This window comes from Augochlora pura, chromosome 9 (genome assembly GCF_028453695.1).
Source record: "Augochlora pura isolate Apur16 chromosome 9, APUR_v2.2.1, whole genome shotgun sequence".
Taxonomy (NCBI): domain Eukaryota; kingdom Metazoa; phylum Arthropoda; class Insecta; order Hymenoptera; family Halictidae; genus Augochlora; species Augochlora pura.
In genome coordinates, this window is record NC_135780.1 from 6,161,770 (window position 1) to 6,181,404 (window position 19,635).

Sequence of the window (19,635 nt, forward strand, 5' to 3'; positions counted from 1 at the left end):
ATCATATCTTTTTTTTCTATAGAAAAGTATTACTTTGGAAGATATTTCAATATTAATTATTATAATATCAATATATGATAACATAATATATTAATAACATTCATATTAATTATTACAACATTTACAATTCAAATCCCTATTATTAATTTATACAGTAAGAAACAGAAGCATTCAGACGTCGTTTAAAATGCAACAAGCTTTTTAAAGGTGCTCTTAACGAGTTGAATTTTTTGTAAATATTAGGCGAGACTAATTCACGGCAAGTTAAATGACTTGAACCAGCCGCGCTCGTGTAAATGTAGGTTAAGAAGCATTTTCGAGTACACATTATCCTTTCCTCTCTACAACGGCACCGAAGTTCACCAAAATCGGAGATACAGCTCTCTCTTTTTCCGCGTAATTGCTCGCTTATGTATTAACAATAGGATATTAAAATTTAAACACCTGCCAAAGTAATAGTTTTTCGTCTCATTTTTATTAGATCTCCAACCAATTCAGTGGCGTAGGAATTCATGCTACAGTGGTCGTGATATAGGTTTTATAAACCTTGAACATCCCACGGTCATCCCTTTTCGATCATTCGAAGCAGATCTTGCCGCTCGTCGCCTAATCTGTTCATTCTTCGGATCTGTGACTATACCGCCATCTTCTCTACACGAACAGTTAAATGGAATTAACTCATTCATGAGAATCGGCGAGCAATCCATGGAGTACCACTCCGGCTTACGGTCTTATAGCTTCGGTATACAATAAAAAGGGCGGAAGCCGTTGCAAGTAGAAGTAAATTGTACTGTTCCTTTCAATTAGCTCATATGGTTCAGGTACTAGGATCCGTTCGGCTCCTCGAAACGCCAAGATGCTATATCTCTTGAGGGTTTCTTGGCTAAATCGATTATCCGACCCTTTGCACTCGAAGACGTTTTAACTGTAAATTTACAAAGAATTCTCCCGGCTCATTTACATTCTACTTTCTACCAGTTTTAACGCGACACTTGGTTCAATGCTATTCCAAACTTCTACAAACCGTACCTAGGGGCGCGTTTGATGTATATTGATAACTTCGGCGGATGTGTAATCGTGTGTTCGGAAAAGGGAAACGGAGAGAGAGAGTTCGTTTTATGGAATTGGTTCCGGAGGTTATTTATGAACAGGTGTTCCGAGAGACGGTGTTCCGTCACGATAGCGATTGGGGGTTGGGGAATCTTTTTTATACGCCCAAGACCGGAGTTTCCCATCAACGGCTCCGTTTCTCCTCTCTTGATCACGTGAGAACGTATCGCGGTAAAACAATCGGTGCGACACAATTTCCATCGCTGATGGCTTTCCAACGCGACAGGTATCTGCTTTCTTTTAATTGTTCCGCCGAGTAAATCAGATTCTCTTATTGGCACCTATTAATCGGTATTGACCGATTATATGACCTTTGACCGGTCATTGTAATATCAATTTCTTCAATTCCGCACAGTTATTTAAATTTGTAAAATTTCAGACGAGCGATTGTTTCAGCTTTTTAGTCTGTTTTGTAACGATAAATTTTTAAATGTTATCGATGGAACTAACTAATGCGAAAGACATTTTTTAAAAAATAATGTCGCATTTTTCCCAAAATAATCTCCGTATTAAAAATGACAAATATTTCGAATACAACAAACAGATTCTTCAATTTTCCATTACGATCTTCCAACAAGTCTCGCTTCTAAGAAAATATAAACCCCGGCGAATTTAATTGCTCCAATTCGGCCGTAATACATCACGCGGGCGACGGTAGCAGCGGTTTCCGTCGTAATTATTTATTCGTCCTGCATACGAAGAATCACAACGACGCGTGCTCCACACCTTCGGCCAGAGAAAAGTCTTGTTGCCGGATAAGTTAGAATTAGATTTCGGACGTACTCTCGCAGATTTGTTCGGTGATATCACATATTTGCTGCTCGTCGCCTGTCCGCCCAATCTTCGCTGCCCGTTGAATCGAATAATTCTTCTTCCTTCCCCTCCCCCCCTTCTCGCCCCCCGCCGCTGTTTTCAGTTCAAACAATAGAAGCTAATAAAAATTCTTCTCGGCGCCCGACGCCGCCTTGATAACCCGTGCGTCCCGGTGATGTACGACCTTTTTTCCATCGCGAGAGCTCTCCGCACATTCTTATATCATAGGCAGCGATAAATAACAGACGCAGCGCCGTCGTGTTCCAGTCAACAAATTCTTTCGTTCCGCGTCGTACTATTTCCATCTCTTCGCAGCGTCGCGTTACTCCTTTAACCCTTTTTCGCTATAACAAGGAGTCAGATTCTCGTGATAGACTCGAATATTATTAATTTCTCTTGAAGCGATATTTTAATTTTTCTATTCTTAAATTTTCGAAATAAAAATTAATAAAAATGAGAGGAGAAATAAAAATTGTTTGGTCCTGTTAGGCGAGATATTAAGAAGAAATAAGTGCTAATCAACGCAGTATGAAAGGAGTCGTAGTGCAAGGGGTTAAGACTTGAGAGAACGGCGCTCGAGTATATTTGCATCCGAGGTATAAATATTGTTATTTAAATAGCTAGCTTAACTCCAATAATTATTTTAGATTTTCACTTGTTTCATCAGAGCCTATAGAAATAGTAATTGGACGGTTCAGGAGCCAATCTGCGAAGCTCCAGTTTTTCTTTAAAATGAGCTGCGCGATGGAAACGTATCTTTATCGCGGCATTTAAATCGACAACGAAATGTCTAAATAAAATAACAAGCATTATTAACAGAATATACGAAATCGAATAAAACAATTAAACATCAGTATCACTTAATTTCAATAAAAATTCTGGCTCCGCTTAAATGGCATCCCATTTATTTGACTGGCTTTTGGCTATAAAAGTCTAGACAAATAATTTTCGCCACATTTTCTCGTCTCAAAGTACGCTTCACATTTTATTGGGCATTATTTAGGCACGCGCGAATTAGTCGGCAACGCGAATAATTAGCTTAAAGCGGCGGAACGTTGGCGGCTAATAAACTCTGTAAATTCTCTGTAGGATTCAAGTTTGGCTACCGGTGTCAGCCGGGCAATTTAACATTTCAACGTCAGCAGAACTGATAGAAATCTACTTTCGTTCGCCGCCGGTGTTCCGCCGCTTAGCAGTAAACATAATACTAACGTGGTGTCATCAGCACCTGGCGCTTATCTTGCTTAGCAAGAGCGGTCCAGCAAGCTGGAAAAATTGATGCATTCTATTTTGGGTCACTGTACCTAATATGGTCAACAAGCTCATCCTTCGTGAAGATTTTGTTCTAAATCTTTTGTGAGAAAAGAGTTGCATATTAATGAAATATTTATAGATCGTCTTTGTTTCAATTGAATTATTATAAACTCAACAAATACAATTTTTAATTTATCGCGCAACGAAAATAACGTTTATATTATTTATATTACAATAGTATATGCAGATTATGGTAAATCCAGAAATATATAGTGTTTTTTTCTTTTAAATGTCCGGTTCGCGAAAACTTCGTTTTAAACGTCGGAGAAATGTACGCAATGCTAACGACCAAATGATGAATTTTATGGTAATGAAATGGCACCGCGATGGCATCACGTCCGAGATTTAAAGCTGTCATAAAACCAACGGGAACCATTTGTCGAGACTTGACGCCGGCCAGTTGAAATTCTAAGGACCGAATCGCGTAAAGATATATTCCGCGTATCCGGTCGGGTATTTCAAAGGTTTACCAAAGATTCCGGAAAAAGATTTATTTGAAATAGTTTATCATAAACTTTGAAAAGGATCCCTAATTAATAATTTTGGACGGTGTTGCAACAATTCGAATGGCGCCGCAGAGTCGCCACTCGAGTGCCAAGGGTTAATTTTGATCAACTGGTAAATATAATACAATAAGAGAGATCTACAGGCGCGGAACAGTTATAAACTTGGTTTCTCCGACAAACGAACTTAACGCAAATGAATTCCATTTATGACGAAGCGTCATTGTCTAGCAGCATTCTAACAGAACAGCGGCCTCTGCAACTGACAACGGCATTCATCCAACGATACTTCGTTCAACGTATAAACTTCCAATTCAAACGAAACATTAAATCACAGTTTTTATATCTCTGACTATAAAGAAAAAGCTCCGAATGTTGCAGTTTTAAAATATTTCACGCATTTAATCGAGCTACAGAATACAGGATTTTTTAACTTTTCAGACGGCAGTCACGAAAACAATTTTCACAAGCTCTGAAAATGAATGCAATTTGAAATGCTATGACAAAGAATTTTAATTGGCGAAAGCTTTTAAAAAATGTTACATGACTTATTATTTGTAAATACAGTGTAGGTCTTTGAGCGTTTATAGTACCAACAATTTTTAGCTACCGCATAAAATAATAAACAAATGAAACGTTGAATTTCTATCACGAAATAAAATAGAGATAATGTGGTCGCTCGGTGAAATATTACAGTAAAATCATTGAAAGACTCCCTTTTCTTGCAACTGATGCATAAACATTTCATGTTGCACAAAGATCCGCAATCTGTTAGCAAACTTTCACGAATATTGTACCGAGCACAATTGGGGGGTAGCACAATCTGAGAGAATAAGCTGAAGTAATCCCTTTGTATAGTTTGAAGATTAATCGTCGAAAGCAGAGAGAAACGGCGTCTCACCTTCAATTTTATTCAACTTCTTCCGATGAATATTTGTTATGGTTACTTATATTGTAAAATACATTTACGAATGAATAATTCGATAAAATCGTTCCTTGAGGCAAATACAATCAATGAGAGACCCAAATAACGATTAGGATAAATATACTTTTGTCAAAACCTTTGCAACTCGAAGCCATTTCAATTGCAAATCTAACATAATTTTTCCGGCTTCTAGTATTCTCATTTTATATAGCAAAATTCATTCTATATATGAAATCGAGTCTCGCGACTAATATAACAGTTACACTAAATAAATAATTCTTTAAATCTAAGCTTTCGCGATGTCTACGAAAATAATTTTAGAACGCGATGCAACAATATTAATGGCGCCGCAGAGTCAAAGTCAGAGTCACTCGAGTGCAAAGGGTTGACGACGTCAACGTTTTTATATTCCGTTTGACACATTTCTTATTTATCCGCTGTGACCAACGAGATACCATAAGTCAAAGGGATAATCTTCGTCCAAACACGAACACCGGACAATACGTGTCATTTTAATAAAGACAAGTTACCGAAACTTATCCCTCTGTGTACCCTTGGAAGACAGTCCGCATCCCGCGCTGGTACATGCCACGGTGTTAATGTTAATTAATGATCACTATTCCAGCACACCGACGAATGCGCACTGTTACCAATTATTTCCTCGTCAATCTCTCCGTGGCCGATCTGATGATGTCGCTGCTGAACTGCGCCTTCAACTTCACCTTCCTGCTGAACGCCAACTGGCCGTTCGGCGTCGTCTACTGCACAATTAATAATTTCGTTGCCCACTTGACCGTCGCCTCGAGCGTGTTCACGCTGGTCGTTATCTCCTTCGACAGGTAAGCAATCACTCATTCATAAAAATTACGTAATCAATTTTCTTGCGACGCTATAGCGTGGACTGTATTTGAATACTGGATATTTAATTTAACTAACGTAATAAATAAATTTTCGAAGGACGCGCAATTAATATTTTTCTTCGTCCGTAGAACGATTAAAAAAGGAAATACGAAACAACGAAACGCGTTCCCTTAAATGACCCATTTAGCGGGCAACAATGAACGTCTGGCGCATACGTTTATGGAAAAACAAATTACAAGAACAATTCATCCAAGGAGAAGCATAGTGTCACAGGCAGGGAACTGATTACTTGTCATTTCCATACTATGCTCTAGTTTCAATGGTCTTCTTCAAGGGGACGTTTCTAACTCTACGAAATGTGTATTCAAAACAATTAATAAGTTGGCGGAAACAGTGAATTCTCCACCAAATTGTTCTTATAAACAAAAACGGATCATTTGAAAAGACGAGGTTTATAATTCTTCGAGCTTTGCGAGTCGATTTTATGATCGCCATTTGTCGACAACTATGAAAACTACAAGGCTTGAATAATTATGTCTTCTCCTTGCTAATTGGTTTATAAGCAATTTGCATTTTTTGGTTTACATTTTTGGTTTGGCCCCGCTTACATCGTTTAATTGAAAAAGATGAAGCCGGAAAGGCTCGTAATCTTTTATTTATCGTGCGTTGTGCGTATCAGTTACAAGCACTTTGGTTACATCCTTAAAGCACGCCCCGTTGGATTTGAATATTTACACGGAGCAAATGTGTACATACATAACACGATTGCTTGCCGTGGGCTTTGCAATAATCCACGTACCAAGGTATCAATTCAGGATGTCACCGTACGGGTTACACTGTCGAATAAATAATGTCAGGGAATTCAGGATATTTTTAACACATTTCCGGAGTGATTACGACCTGCAAACGTTAATCAAACACAAGTCCCAGCGCCGATATAAATTATGCAGATTTATACTGTTCTACGGAATTGAAACTCCTCTGAACAAATAGAAAAAAAAAGGTTAACTTGGATCTCCTCTTACGTATCGAATAGCGCGGAGAGAAAATGTCTGGAAAATTACGTGTAAAAACTTATTTACACCATAGCAAAAATATCGCGAAATTGCGCGATGTATAATATGAAACATGTTGAAATTTGTATAAAAACATAAATTAACATTTTCCTGAAATCTACGTTTATTACTTTTAATCGTTTCTTTCTCATTATAAAGCTAAACAAAATTACAAAAACTGTAATTGCGAATAAAGTGGGATAAAAACCGTGTAACAAAATGTGTTGTAAATGTGACTAACAGTGGCGTATTTTTCTAAATTTTATTCGCGGCCCGAATGTTAAACTTGAATTTTAAAACTTATTTAGAATTGTTCATTTTTCAGCCATTTTCTTACATCCTCTTGCATTTTGCTGGAAAAATGCAAAGCACATTCCGCGGATGAATGAAACCGCGACATCAGGAAACCGTTGACGTTGAAAGATGACATAAGATTAGACTTTGCGCCATCAAGCAAAGTGGTTCCAGCGCCAACCGAATGTCAATCGTCGTTTTGGATTTCTCTTTAGACAAGCCCGCACGTAGATTACGCGGCGCGATTGAAGGGAACAGGATAATTTAAATTTCACCGAAATTTGCCAGTTGCGAAGAAGCCGGTACATCGAATAATGGGAATGAAATTTGGTTAGATTACGTTCCTCAAAGAAATTCAAATTTTCGTTTCTGCTGTCCGCGGCAGTCTAACGAGAGAGTGAGGGTTCATTTCGACCGACCACAATATATTAGTTGCCACACTTCCGTGCACAAGAACAGCCACGAGTCCCCGTCGCTTCTTATCGATCTTCTTTGTGCACCAGTTTTGCAGTCTTTCCACAACGGAATTTAATCAACAAGTTTTCAATCCGGCGACTGTCCCCGGCGCGAGCGCAGATTCTAATCTTCTGCAAAATATATTTCTCTCTGCCGCGAAATAGGCCGTGAATTTCAATTTAATTGCTCAATGAACTCATAATAGTAACTTTAGTTACAGACTTGGTTGTAGTTGCAATTTTAGCTGAAACTTCGAGCTCGTGGAACAGGTTTATGCATGGGTCTGTTATAAACACTGTTGTAGCTGGCACGATTTATGCACTTATGAACCAAGTGACTCCGTTTTGAAGCAAAGTGGACAGTTTGAAAGAATTTCAAAGTATGGTTAGATTATTCCGAAAGAATTAAAATTCTTACAGAAAGAAGAAGAGTTGTCTTCCACTTGTTGCAGTCAAAGCACTTTTCTTTGGAACGTTGATCCGATAAAGTCTGATCCGTTGAAACGAGTTATCGCTGCAGGTGTAATTTTAAAGTGACTCGTTCAAAATTGCAGACATTGCAGCACCGTAATATTGCTATCATCGCGTGCTTTAATCGCGTTAATTCTTAAAAGCTCTCATTAATGCGTCTCGGTGAACTTTTTAATTATATTTACGGCAAAGTAAAACCGTCATATTCACCCAATTTATAATCATTGTAGGCTGTTGAATTTTACAATCATTTTAACAATCACAGTAAGCTGTTGAATCGATTTATTCTTTTATTAAAGACATTACAGGCTAGTTACTTTGATCTACGTTTACAAATACAATACTAATCCTGCTTGCTTTCTGACAGGACTTTAGAAAGCGATACTTGAAACGATAATAGCTTGCTCGTATCCACCCCACTGTTACAAGACCGAAGTAATGGGAGTGGACAGCTATTACAACTTCAAGTATCTCCTTTCAATCTCTGATATCTTAGAACACGGTCTAAGTGAGTATCCACCAGTTGCAATGTAAAACTTCTCGGTTCTACAGGATGGTCTGTAGTCCACGCGAAATGTTACGTTTTAATCTTAAAATTAATACGACGCGACGACAGGAATTTTAATTACCCTAATTCCCTCCATCGAGATCTAATTTGTATATAGTTAGTTGTTCCTAGTTGCTTCGAATACTAATTGACATTATTATAATTAATTCTACTGTTCGCAAGCTTCGTTAATTGTATAACTAATTCCACCATTAGTAAAAAAAACTATTTCATACAAAAATTTGGAAGAGAAGTAAAATGAAATATTAAAGAAACAAAAGAATAAAAATAATTCAATAAAAGAAAGAAAAATTAGTGAAAGTTCATTACACGTTGTTTATTTTAAAATCGTGAATATTTTTCTGTATTATAAATGCTGAATAAACGCATGTTACAATTAAAAGGAGGACATAGAAGGGTGTTAATACATGACATGAATTTCCACTGCGCTACCAGTTTGCGAAAAAAGAATGTTAAAATACTTATTGCCGTGCCCATCAACCTAAACGTCTATTATTCTTGGCCCTGTTTAATTACGTTGCTGTGGGCTTCATTCGTTAACGCTGGAATTTCATTATGGTATGCACCCTACATCTGAATGTCCTAGTCAACGGATGCCAAAACTTTTCACCGCATACTTTTGCCAATAAATTCGAACCCTTTAAAAAGATTCGGGAAAGTATTTCTGGAATTGCTGGAGCACCGTATAGTTCCTTAGACAAAGGCTAGTCCCTTGGTTCACATAATAGCATATACTAATTCAACCCTTTGCATTCGAAGCTATTTTAATTCTGAATCTAAAATAATTTTGCTGGCTTATAATATTTTCATTTTTATGTGACAAAGGGTTAAAGCTTCCACATAAAATCAAAACTTCAATTTACATCTAAAGAAATTTTGGTAAACACGTGCTAAAAGACTATATTAGGTTGAAACAATTTCATTATCTTTTCAGGGATTTTAGTATCTTAGATCTTACCACTTCATCACGGTAAACGAAAATGAGAAATATTGTGGACAGTGAGTGTTAACACGTTCATAAACGATAAATCATTGCTAAACGTAATTAAAAAGAGAAATGAAATTTTCATAATAGTGACATAAAACCAAAATAAACTGCACACTGTTTAAAGTAACAACCGCAGGGAGGAAGACCAAGCTAGCGAATTACTTTGCCTACAGATTATCCTACGTTAACCAGATCACTGTTTGAGGGCAATTTCATGAATTTTAATGAACTCGAAAGATGATGTAGCTTACAGGAAACTGTTGGTGGCTTAAATAAGTTAGGTTCAATCATTTTGTTTACGGTGTCTCGGAATTATGCGAACCATCTGAATTTTACTGTTTTCGCCCAGCCAGATTTTAAATTTTTATTCTTGTACATCCTATAACATTATTAGTATTACATTATACATTATTACTATTTATTTTTATGAATAATAATTATATATTATATATTAAATATTCAATATTGTATATTAATTATTCAATATTAAATATTAGTATATTAAATATTATATATCATAAATAATATTATTATTAGTAACAATATTATTGTTATTCCGACCATTATATTCTATACCAAGGTCATTACATTACATACACACGTTCCTATTTCTACCAATCCGAACATTTGAAAACCTACCCCCATCGTTTCGCGTGCTTTTCGCAGCACCATATTCGTGCCATAATCTGGCCTCTCCCTTATGATTTCTGAACTCCTCGCGTTCGAATCTAGTACCTGTATGAATACACCGTTTTTCCTTTAAATCATGAGAATCCTTACGGAACGTGTGCCTGACAAGTTCTTTTCCACCATAAATTCAAAGCGATTCCCTCCGAAGGCGCACATGCCTAACGTGTTCTTTTCCGTCACACACTCAAAGAGATTCTTGCTAAACGCGCGCTTAACCCTTTGCAGTCGCAACCATTTTAAATAGAAATCCAAGATATTTATTTAGACATTTTATACAATTTAGAACATTTTATATATTATGGAAATGCATTTTGTAACTCAAAGGGTTAACAAGCTCTTTTCTTCTATCATACGCTCGAAGAGATTCCTATCGAAATATTATATAATTCGACATATACTTAAAAATAAAAAGGAAACAGTTAAACCAATGCAATTTCTTCGTTTTGTTGCAGCGATATAATGCTGTTGGATTACGTTCGCGAATTTTGCAAACAAAGCAATAGAGTTAGTAGACTGTGTGCGGCTAAAACGATCAAACCAGATACTCGCGGAAATTCCGCGGCAATTACGTTTACAAGAGCTTGGTGCTCGTCGCAGCAACTGTTGTTAATTAACCCACCTCTGGCAACCCGAGTCTTCGACCACCAAGCGAAATTTTCATCTTCGAATATCTTCGAGGCGGAAGGGGTTGGTCTACTTGCTTACCACCACCCAAACAAATTGAATCGTCTACTAGACTAAAGATTGGAGATAAAGAAGTTAAAGATACAGTAAAAGATTAACCGTGAAAAATAAACAATGGCGCTAATAATGCGATGCAAAGTTTTAACAAAAGAGAATATTAATATTTTATAAAAGGAAACGATTTATTCGTAATTACGTAATTAATTTCCGTGAAAATTGTTAACGCTTTGATAATTTATATTTTTTTTTTTCAGAATTTTCGGGACAGGCAAAACGACAAGTTTTTAACCTGACATAATTTCGCGTGGAGAGAGAGAGAGCACGCCACGTGTTTCCAGTTCATCAAAATTCATGACATAGCGTTCAGATGCCGATCTATCACAGGCGGAATGTCGGCCCGCATGTTTGCCCTATTAACTAACAAGTAATGACAAACTAACGTTCGTTCTATTGATAATACAGATGAAGGCATAATTTTAAGCAGAGCTTAAACCTTCTAATAATATCTTAAGCGTTCCAAGATTCATTATTTTCTTCACCAAATTTGACAAGAATGAATTCGATATTATTTAAACAAATTAAAGTCGCCCGTTTTCGTACGGAAGTCTCCACAGTATAGTACGCATTTTTCGCAGCGCACGCGTACCACAAAAATGAAATCCTCTTTGGACAGTTTAAACAAAAGGAACAGTAGACGTCGTTACGTCGGATTACGTTTTCAGGCTGTTTGCGTTCGGGGAGATTCCCTTTTGAATCAAGTTTAACCTCGCAGATTTCACAAGTTCAGTAACTATTCTATTGAGCCGACAATGAATGATAAATTTGCCGCGGGCAACGGAAACTTTTGGGATGCGCACTGACAATAATGACGGAGATGGTCGAATATAATATCGATTGTTCAGTCAAATAATAATTGAGAACGAGAATCCGCGGATTTTACGCATTTACGACAAAAGTGAGTAATTGCGTTTTAAATCGCTAATAGTTGCGTTTCAATTATATTGTAACTCAGTTACATTCTAATTCAATGATATTGTATTTCAATTACACTCTGTGATTGAAACAATTTGTAATTGAATTACCGTGTAGCTGAATTTTAATGTAATTGAATTACAATGTAGTCGAATTACAATTTAATTGAATTAAAATGTAATGGAATTACGATGCAATTCAATTAGCGCACATCTGCAGAACGGAACAGTCGCGGCGGCTACGCGTCTCGAGTCACTTTCAAATTGGTCCCACGAATAAAAAAAATATTTCTTATCAAAAGACAATATATCAGCAATCGAGGACCGTTCAGAAATCCTTCGGCCAATTCTTATCCGAGATTGAATTTCTTTCTTTCTTCTTACCTCTCGCGTATCCAACGTCGTCGTTATTCCTCTGTGAACCTTGTGCTTCGCCGGCTAACGACAATGTCGTTTAAACGACCCTCGTTTTCCATCGAATACATGATCACGGCAACGCTTTTCAATTTCAAGTGGAGATATTAAATATACTTGACGGCTATTACCGTGAACGGAAATCGATACGAGTCCTGTAACTTCTACGGTTGCTTCCGAGTATCGTTCCAGGAGTAATTTATTAAATTTTTTCTTGATACACCTGCATTTAATAAAGTCGAATTAATAAAGTAGATACACTTGCTTTCTAGACGTTTAGCAAAATTTTTTAATTCAACGGTTTTGCGTAATTTTTCAACGTTTACTGCGCACAAATATAATTTCGTATTTATAATTAATTATTCGAAATCTCCGATGTCCTGATGACATCTTTATCTCAGTCAACTCGTTTTCGCGCAAAATTCCTGCTTCGTCCGTGCGCAGTAAGATTTTGCAAAATTTGTTTTCCCTGGAAAATCTGACGGAACGCGCTCGCGTATTTGTAATACAGATTTTAGGAATTTTTAGACTTTGCCTTCGCTCGACATTCATTTACCAGCGTTCCGGGGATATAATCAGATTGTATGGCCGCTTTACATTTTCCACCGTCGCGACTTTTTTTTTCTCTGTAAAACCACGAATGCTCTTTTTCAAGACAAAATAACGCTAGTCGTAGACAACTGAATTTTTGACCGGCCAGACGGAAAATCCTCGATGGTCTCCACTGGCAACACAACGATTTGAATGGCCGTGCTATAGTAGACACCGCGATGTAACAAAGGAGAGAATTTCCATTGTGGAACCGTAGAAACCGAAAAAGAGTATAAAAGCCGATCCACTGAAATATGAACAGTGAACGGTGTTAAATTCATGGCGAACGTTTTCAGAAAGCTGCGTCTTTATAATGAAGACATAAATACTTGAATCTGTACAAATCACGCGTATAAAAATAACAAGCGAAATATATCGCTGTATTATATTTATAAAATAGATTAAATTATTATATTAATATAGATTATTATACAATGCCAATTAGAATTCGAGGCAACTAAAAAAGCAGTATCTAAAAAATTAAAAAGGTAACTAAAACATTGAGATTGTGCTTTGACACAATCTTGACACGTGCTTCGAATTCTAATTGGCATTGTTCAATAATCAAAGGTTTTTATACAGTGATATGTTTTACATAATTTTGTTAATTATGTGACCAATGGATATGCTAATATCCATATTGCTAATTGTTATTCGAAGCACATACCCATTCGATGAATAATTGATACTTGGCGGTTTGTTTCTCATAATTCTGCGCGACGCGATCTCCATGACTTATTTGCTCGCTTTCGGCGAATCAGTATCCGCTTTTCGTTCGATTGAACGACAAAGCTTTCACGCGCCGTACCGGCAACGAGAGATGGAAGAATAAACCTAATATTCGATGTATCATCGCGATCCGGTTATCTGATTCGCCGGCAACCTATTGCCATTTATATGGTAACCGCAACGTCATTGATAGCGCGAACCAATAGATTAACCATTATTGTTGAAGCTTCGTAAATGTATCGCGTTTCGTAATAATATGATATATTAGGTTGGTGAAAAATGAAATCCATTTTTTTTTTTCGGCAGACATAAAGCTGATATAAATTGTAAAGAGGATATAAAAGAAGTCGTATATTTTATACATGCATTTACGTAACACTTTTTGAATAGAATAATAATAATAAGCATCGCGCAGAAGGAAGAAGCTGTATTTCACTTCCTTATCAAACGTTCACTTTTAACTGATCCGATGACCTAATTCTCTGAAATCCCATCGGTGGTGGCGAAGCTCTGGATTGATCCCGTCGCGGGATTCATTTTCCCTCACTGCCGGCCGTCAAATTAATATCGACAGATTGATGAAGAAATATAGCGAACAAATGTGGTGTTTGGTAAAAATTCATTTCTCATGGTTCACGGTCAACAATGGATCACACGATAAACTCTCGAATCCTCTGTGCGCGTGTGTGCCGCAAGTGGACAGTAGAAAAGCAACGCGACCGATGCGGCAAACAGCCGCGCGAGTATAATTCTCCAAAAAATACGTTCTCTTCTCGCGTGTCGGACTCGCGCGTTGTAAATTAATTAGAAACGTCGCCGTGCGATGTTGTATAAATTTATACGGCGTCGGGAGTTGAGTTTTGTAAAACCTGTTACGCGGAAACTCATGATTTCACTAATGTTTTAAAATAGTTAAATAGGTACGCAATCGATATTTTAATATAGTGTTTAGATTAACCCATTGATCCTGCGCCGATGATCTCGAGACGCGCCCTAATGGTAATGGTCGAGAATCGGAGAATTGGTGTGCGCATTAATTACCGCGACCCATTTAAGGGGGTGTTCGTCTCCGGAACGGTTGCCAAACTCTTTTCGACGGTTCTTGCGAGGAACGCCGGCGCGGCTACGTGTCTCTTAAGAAAAAGGTGTCAGGCGGGATAGTAAACAGCTAGAGAAGGCAAACACGCGGCGCAGTGTCAAATTCTGTACGTGACATAATAGGAAATTATGAGTTTGTTTTGCCAGTCTTTTCGTATTGTGGATAAAACATGCCCGCCCATATTGAGCAGGGCGATAGGGTACACTGGGAAATATTGACAGGGTCTTTGTAACATTGACATTATGATGTTTAAATTTGTTCGAAAAAATCCACTATAATATCCCATCGTTCGTTGTTTTATGGTAGTGCAGCCCAATTACTGTGTGATAATTAGATCCTGCTATTTATGGAATAAGACATTTTAGTGAAATAATTTCGTTCATATTCTTTGAATAAAATTTTAACAAAGTAATAAAATAATATATAATAATACAAGTGACATAAATAATATGAATAAAGTAATGTATGAAATAAAACAATAAAATCAATTATAATAAACACTGTATAATAACTATCAAAATGATTGCATACTTCATATTTATTAAAATGTATACGGGGTTTTCTTTTCGGCGTTAAATCGTAATGAGCTGTAGCGAAAATCCGTTCTATTAAAGCACAAGTCCGCAGAGAGATGTCTTTCGTAATTAAAAAGTTTGAGGAATCCGTCGCGGTGAACTGAAAAGAAGCGTTTTAATTAACTGCCAATGGCCGTCTCTATATCCAATTGGTATTGTCCTACTTCGACGTGAAATAGTTCAAAAATTTGATAACTCCTATTTCCAACGGAAATGTTTTTTATTCAATCGAACGCATTCGGAAGAATGGAAAAAGTTGTAAAATCGAACGTAATTAATATTATTAAAATTAGAATGGAATTTGATAAGAATAATAATAATCTTTACTATAATTTGGTCATATCAAGGTATTGGACCGGAACGAATATAATATAAAATAGTTAAATAACAATTAGAAATTTTAGAAATTTGTATAAAACTTTGAATTTCATGAGCCTTAACTTCCCGTTGCAGGTACATGGCCATCATGAGGCCGATGAAGCATCGTATATCACGAAAGATAACAGTGATTACCATGATTGTAATATGGACGATCGCTTCGGCACTGGCTCTGCCGTGTATCTTATACTCAACGACCACATCGAGGAGGTAGTCACAGTCATACATTATTTCTAGTCTCATATTTTTGCCGAAACCTGTTAAAAGTTTGCGTAAGTTTCTTAAATTAGTTGCAAGGAAGCCTCTCACGTTCAATCGTTTCATTTGCTTTCGCTTTTATTATTTAGATACTGTATCAGTTGCGCCACCGTTCATTTAGAAGCATGTACAGTCGGTCTCATAAGTATTCGTACCATCATTACTTATAAGAGAAATTTGTTGAAATCAAGGGACGCACGATTTTGCGATAAACTTTTTATTATGAATGAACGCATGTATAAAGTTTATTTATACGAAATTGTAAGAAAATTGATTAACTAATAATTGTTAAAATCAAGTGTATAAGTACTGAGTATACTATAAATAAAGAAAGAAATAGTCGGCGATTTTCCAAGAAACTCGATTTTCAAAGTACGTCAAGACACTATTCACACTTATGGTCGACAGAAAAGCGTTGCCGTAAATTTTCAAGGTTGTATAATATTCTATTGAACGCTTTTCGTACAAGGCTTTTCACTTTTGCTCCGTAAGAAATGCATCGGTCTTGAATATCACCAGAAAAACACCTTTTAAAATGCAGTAACTTTCTTAAATATTCCATCAAATGATTGGATCAACTATCAAATTGGAATCAACATAAAGTTTAGTTGCGGGAATTGTTCGAATTTTTGTGGCACACTTAAGTGGCCGGTCTTGAAAATGGTAGTCGTCGCATGTGTTTCTCATTACTTAGCGCGACGCAGCTGTGCGAAATTTACCAGCTGTGATATACTAGATGCCATATTGTTTTTACAGAATACAGAATATCTCTTATAATATTGCTTTATGGAAAATCATTCGCATATTTATTATCACCTCTGAGTCAATGCCTTAGTTAATTAAAATTTTGTAAGTTGCATTTTTATTTCATATAGAGAATACCTTTTTCATAAGTGCGTTTTTTGCATTAATCCTAGAACGGTGAGATAAAGTCGTCGAAATCTATGAATTGTACTTTGACATTCGATGCACATTTTTCATGCACAAGAATGCAAGATATCTGAGTAAGTGAAGCGTTGTACATTATTGCACATTTTTTACATATTTCTTATGTATATATATTTACACAATTTTATTAATTACTACACTTACTGCAATCACATAGATATTATAATATTTTTAAATATCTTTATCTCACTTTTGCGACTGACAAAACTTATACTGTATATTAATTTCGGATTCAAGTAAACAGCGAGTATTAAAAACATCGTTCCTTAATTACAGGTATTCCAATGGAAGAACTAGAATCGTATGTTGCTTATTGTGGCCAGACGGAGATTATCTGCGTAGCAAAATCGGCTACACGTAAGTATTTGCATATGTATGTATACGGAGTAAATTCTAATTTTGTAATTAATTTTACAATTCCAATGTTATAGTTAATTTTATAATTCTAATGTTATAATTAATTTTTAATCCAATTTTATAATATTATAATTACAAATGTTGAAACATTTATGTAAAACGAAGTAATTATCGTAATGTGAATTGGCAAGAACCAACACGGTCGTGTTTATTTGGCGCCAGGTTACGCAACTACTAATTAATAACTACTGTTTGGTGTTTGTCAAAGGTAACGATGCGATATCAATCGTTTCAAGTAATTTTATAGATCAAATGAAACCAGAAACTGTTTACGGAATGTCTGATAATTATCATTATATATAATGATAATTACATAATAATAAAATTGAAATAGTATTGAGTCACATGACTCAATTTCGTATGCATGAAATGCAGTAAGTCGTATACAATATAAAATGGAAATACTGTAAGCCAGAGAAGCTATTTTGGAGTTGGAGTTAAAATGGCCTCGAATGCCAAAGGCTTTTGCTGCTAAACATGTGGAGAGGCATGCAGACAATTGCCTATCCCTGCTACCAGCAGAAACGACCTACGTGCGGAACGACCATGCTCTGGGATGCACTGGATCGTGCGATTACTGTATGCAAACTTTTCTGTAAACTGTCTATGCCACTATAAATGCGAGAGGTCGGCAAATGTGTACGAGGCACGGAGACTTTGGAATAAGTGGAAACGGCAATCCATAAACAGACACACGTCTTATTCAAACCACTCTATTGCGTTCACGTAATTGCTGCCCTTTTATAAACTTTTGCCACTTTTTGTAAAACTATGTTCGAAGGAAAATAATAACTTAAAACATTAAGTACTTGTACTTCTTAATATATATAATAATAATAGTATATATAAAAAAGGAATAGATACGTATATCATAATTTTAAGAATACAATTTGTAACAATTTTCTTGGCACACCCTGTATATAACTAAAACAACTGTACTTTGGGATCCATCATTCTAGACACTCTTGTCGAGAAAGTATAATTTATGGTTATAGTTTGCTTGGCCTCTTTTTCTACCATCACGGCATAATGCTTTCTGTTTTAGGTACGACATAGTATTCCTGAGTTTAACATACTTGATCCCGATATCGTTGATGGCGATATGCTACGCGCTAATGGGACGAAAACTGTGGATAACAGAGTCCATAGGAGAACTCACGCAGTACCAGAAGAACTCGATCAAGTCTAAACGCAAGGTAGAATGATTTAACCCCTTTAGTGGCGACTCTGAGGCGCCGCTAAAAATTGCTAAATATTGTCACTAAAAATTGCTATTTCTCTTAAAAATTACTTAAATAAAATTGAAGTAGACCAGATATTGCTTGTGTTATATTATTTTACATTTTCTTTTATATTATAATATTTAAATGTTAATTAATGTAAATGTTCACAGTATTAACATTGATAAAAAGAAAGTAACATGTACGCATTGTTCACAGGTTGTAAAGATGTTCATCACCGTCGTTGCAATATTTGCAATATGTTGGTTGCCTTATCAAGGATTTTTCATTTTCATTTACCATCACAGACAGCTGACGCAAAGCAGCTACGTCCAGCATATTTATTTAGGATTCTACTGGCTTGCTATGTCAAACGCCATGGTGAATCCTATCATATACTATTGGATGAATATTAGGTGATTTGATATTCAATTATATTATATTGATATCAATAATATGATTTTGTTCATTAGATTTCAAATAGCCGTAACTCACCATACTTATTTAAAAAATACTTACACTTAGGTTTATTTTAAACAAAACTATGACTTATTTATTTGTTGCGTGCCTGTAAACGTATAATATAGCAATATTATTTCTAACATAGTAAATAAAGTATTATGTAGTTGATCTTTGCGAATATAATAAATATTTCTTAGAATATTCGAATTAACGTAATTGTTAAATAAAAGTGTACCTTACAGGTTTCGAATATACTTCCAACTTATAATTTGCAAATGCTGTTGTCCAATGATTCCAAGGAATCTCGAAGACCGTCACACGCAACAGTTGGTGGAATGTCAGCGGTCCGAGGTTATTCCCTGTAACTCAAGTAAGTAATTTAAATGATTTATTGATATTATTAATAATTTATTAATACCATTAATTTAATATTAATATCATTATTATCATTTTAATATTAATATCAACAGGTTTGGATAATATTATAGGTTCAATTCTTCTTATTCAATTCAATTACCAGCTTTTGTAAAATTTCATTTTTAGAAATTGTAAATCAATGGAAATTATCGTTCAATAACTGTGTTAATAACGCGACTTATTAATTTACCTTTCAGGACGTTTCAAATTATCCTCGATCCGGTGGAAAAACAGTATGGGCGACAGTCACGCGCAAAATTTTCGAACGCGATCGGTCGTCGAAAAGAACCGATCCTCTCAGGACGCTACTACTGTCTGAACCGTAAGGCAGTAATTAAATAAGTATTATTATTATTGTTAAATGTAAAATAATATAAATGCGATGGTGATAATGATATTTTTAGTAATTAAGAGCTGCGATAATA

The 19,635-nt window shown here is 35.9% G+C and overlaps 1 protein-coding gene across 4 annotated transcripts in view; it reads left to right on the forward strand.

The window, feature by feature from the left end:
* Positions 1-19,631, forward strand: part of LOC144475212 (tachykinin-like peptides receptor 86C) — a 31,144-nt gene extending 11,513 nt beyond the window's left edge. For 3 of the 4 annotated variants that reach the window (XM_078190877.1, XM_078190879.1, XM_078190878.1), the window contains exons 3-9: positions 5,291-5,504; positions 15,564-15,698; positions 16,971-17,051; positions 18,157-18,307; positions 18,551-18,747; positions 19,036-19,163; positions 19,408-19,631. In XM_078190877.1, coding sequence (XP_078047003.1) covers positions 5,291-5,504; positions 15,564-15,698; positions 16,971-17,051; positions 18,157-18,307; positions 18,551-18,747; positions 19,036-19,163; positions 19,408-19,529 — 1,028 coding nt within the window. In that variant the 3' untranslated portion in view covers positions 19,530-19,631. The remainder of the gene's footprint in view (positions 1-5,290; positions 5,505-15,563; positions 15,699-16,970; positions 17,052-18,156; positions 18,308-18,550; positions 18,748-19,035; positions 19,164-19,407) is intronic. The other variant, XM_078190880.1, reaches the window with a different exon arrangement.
* Positions 19,632-19,635: the final 4 nt, after the last annotated feature.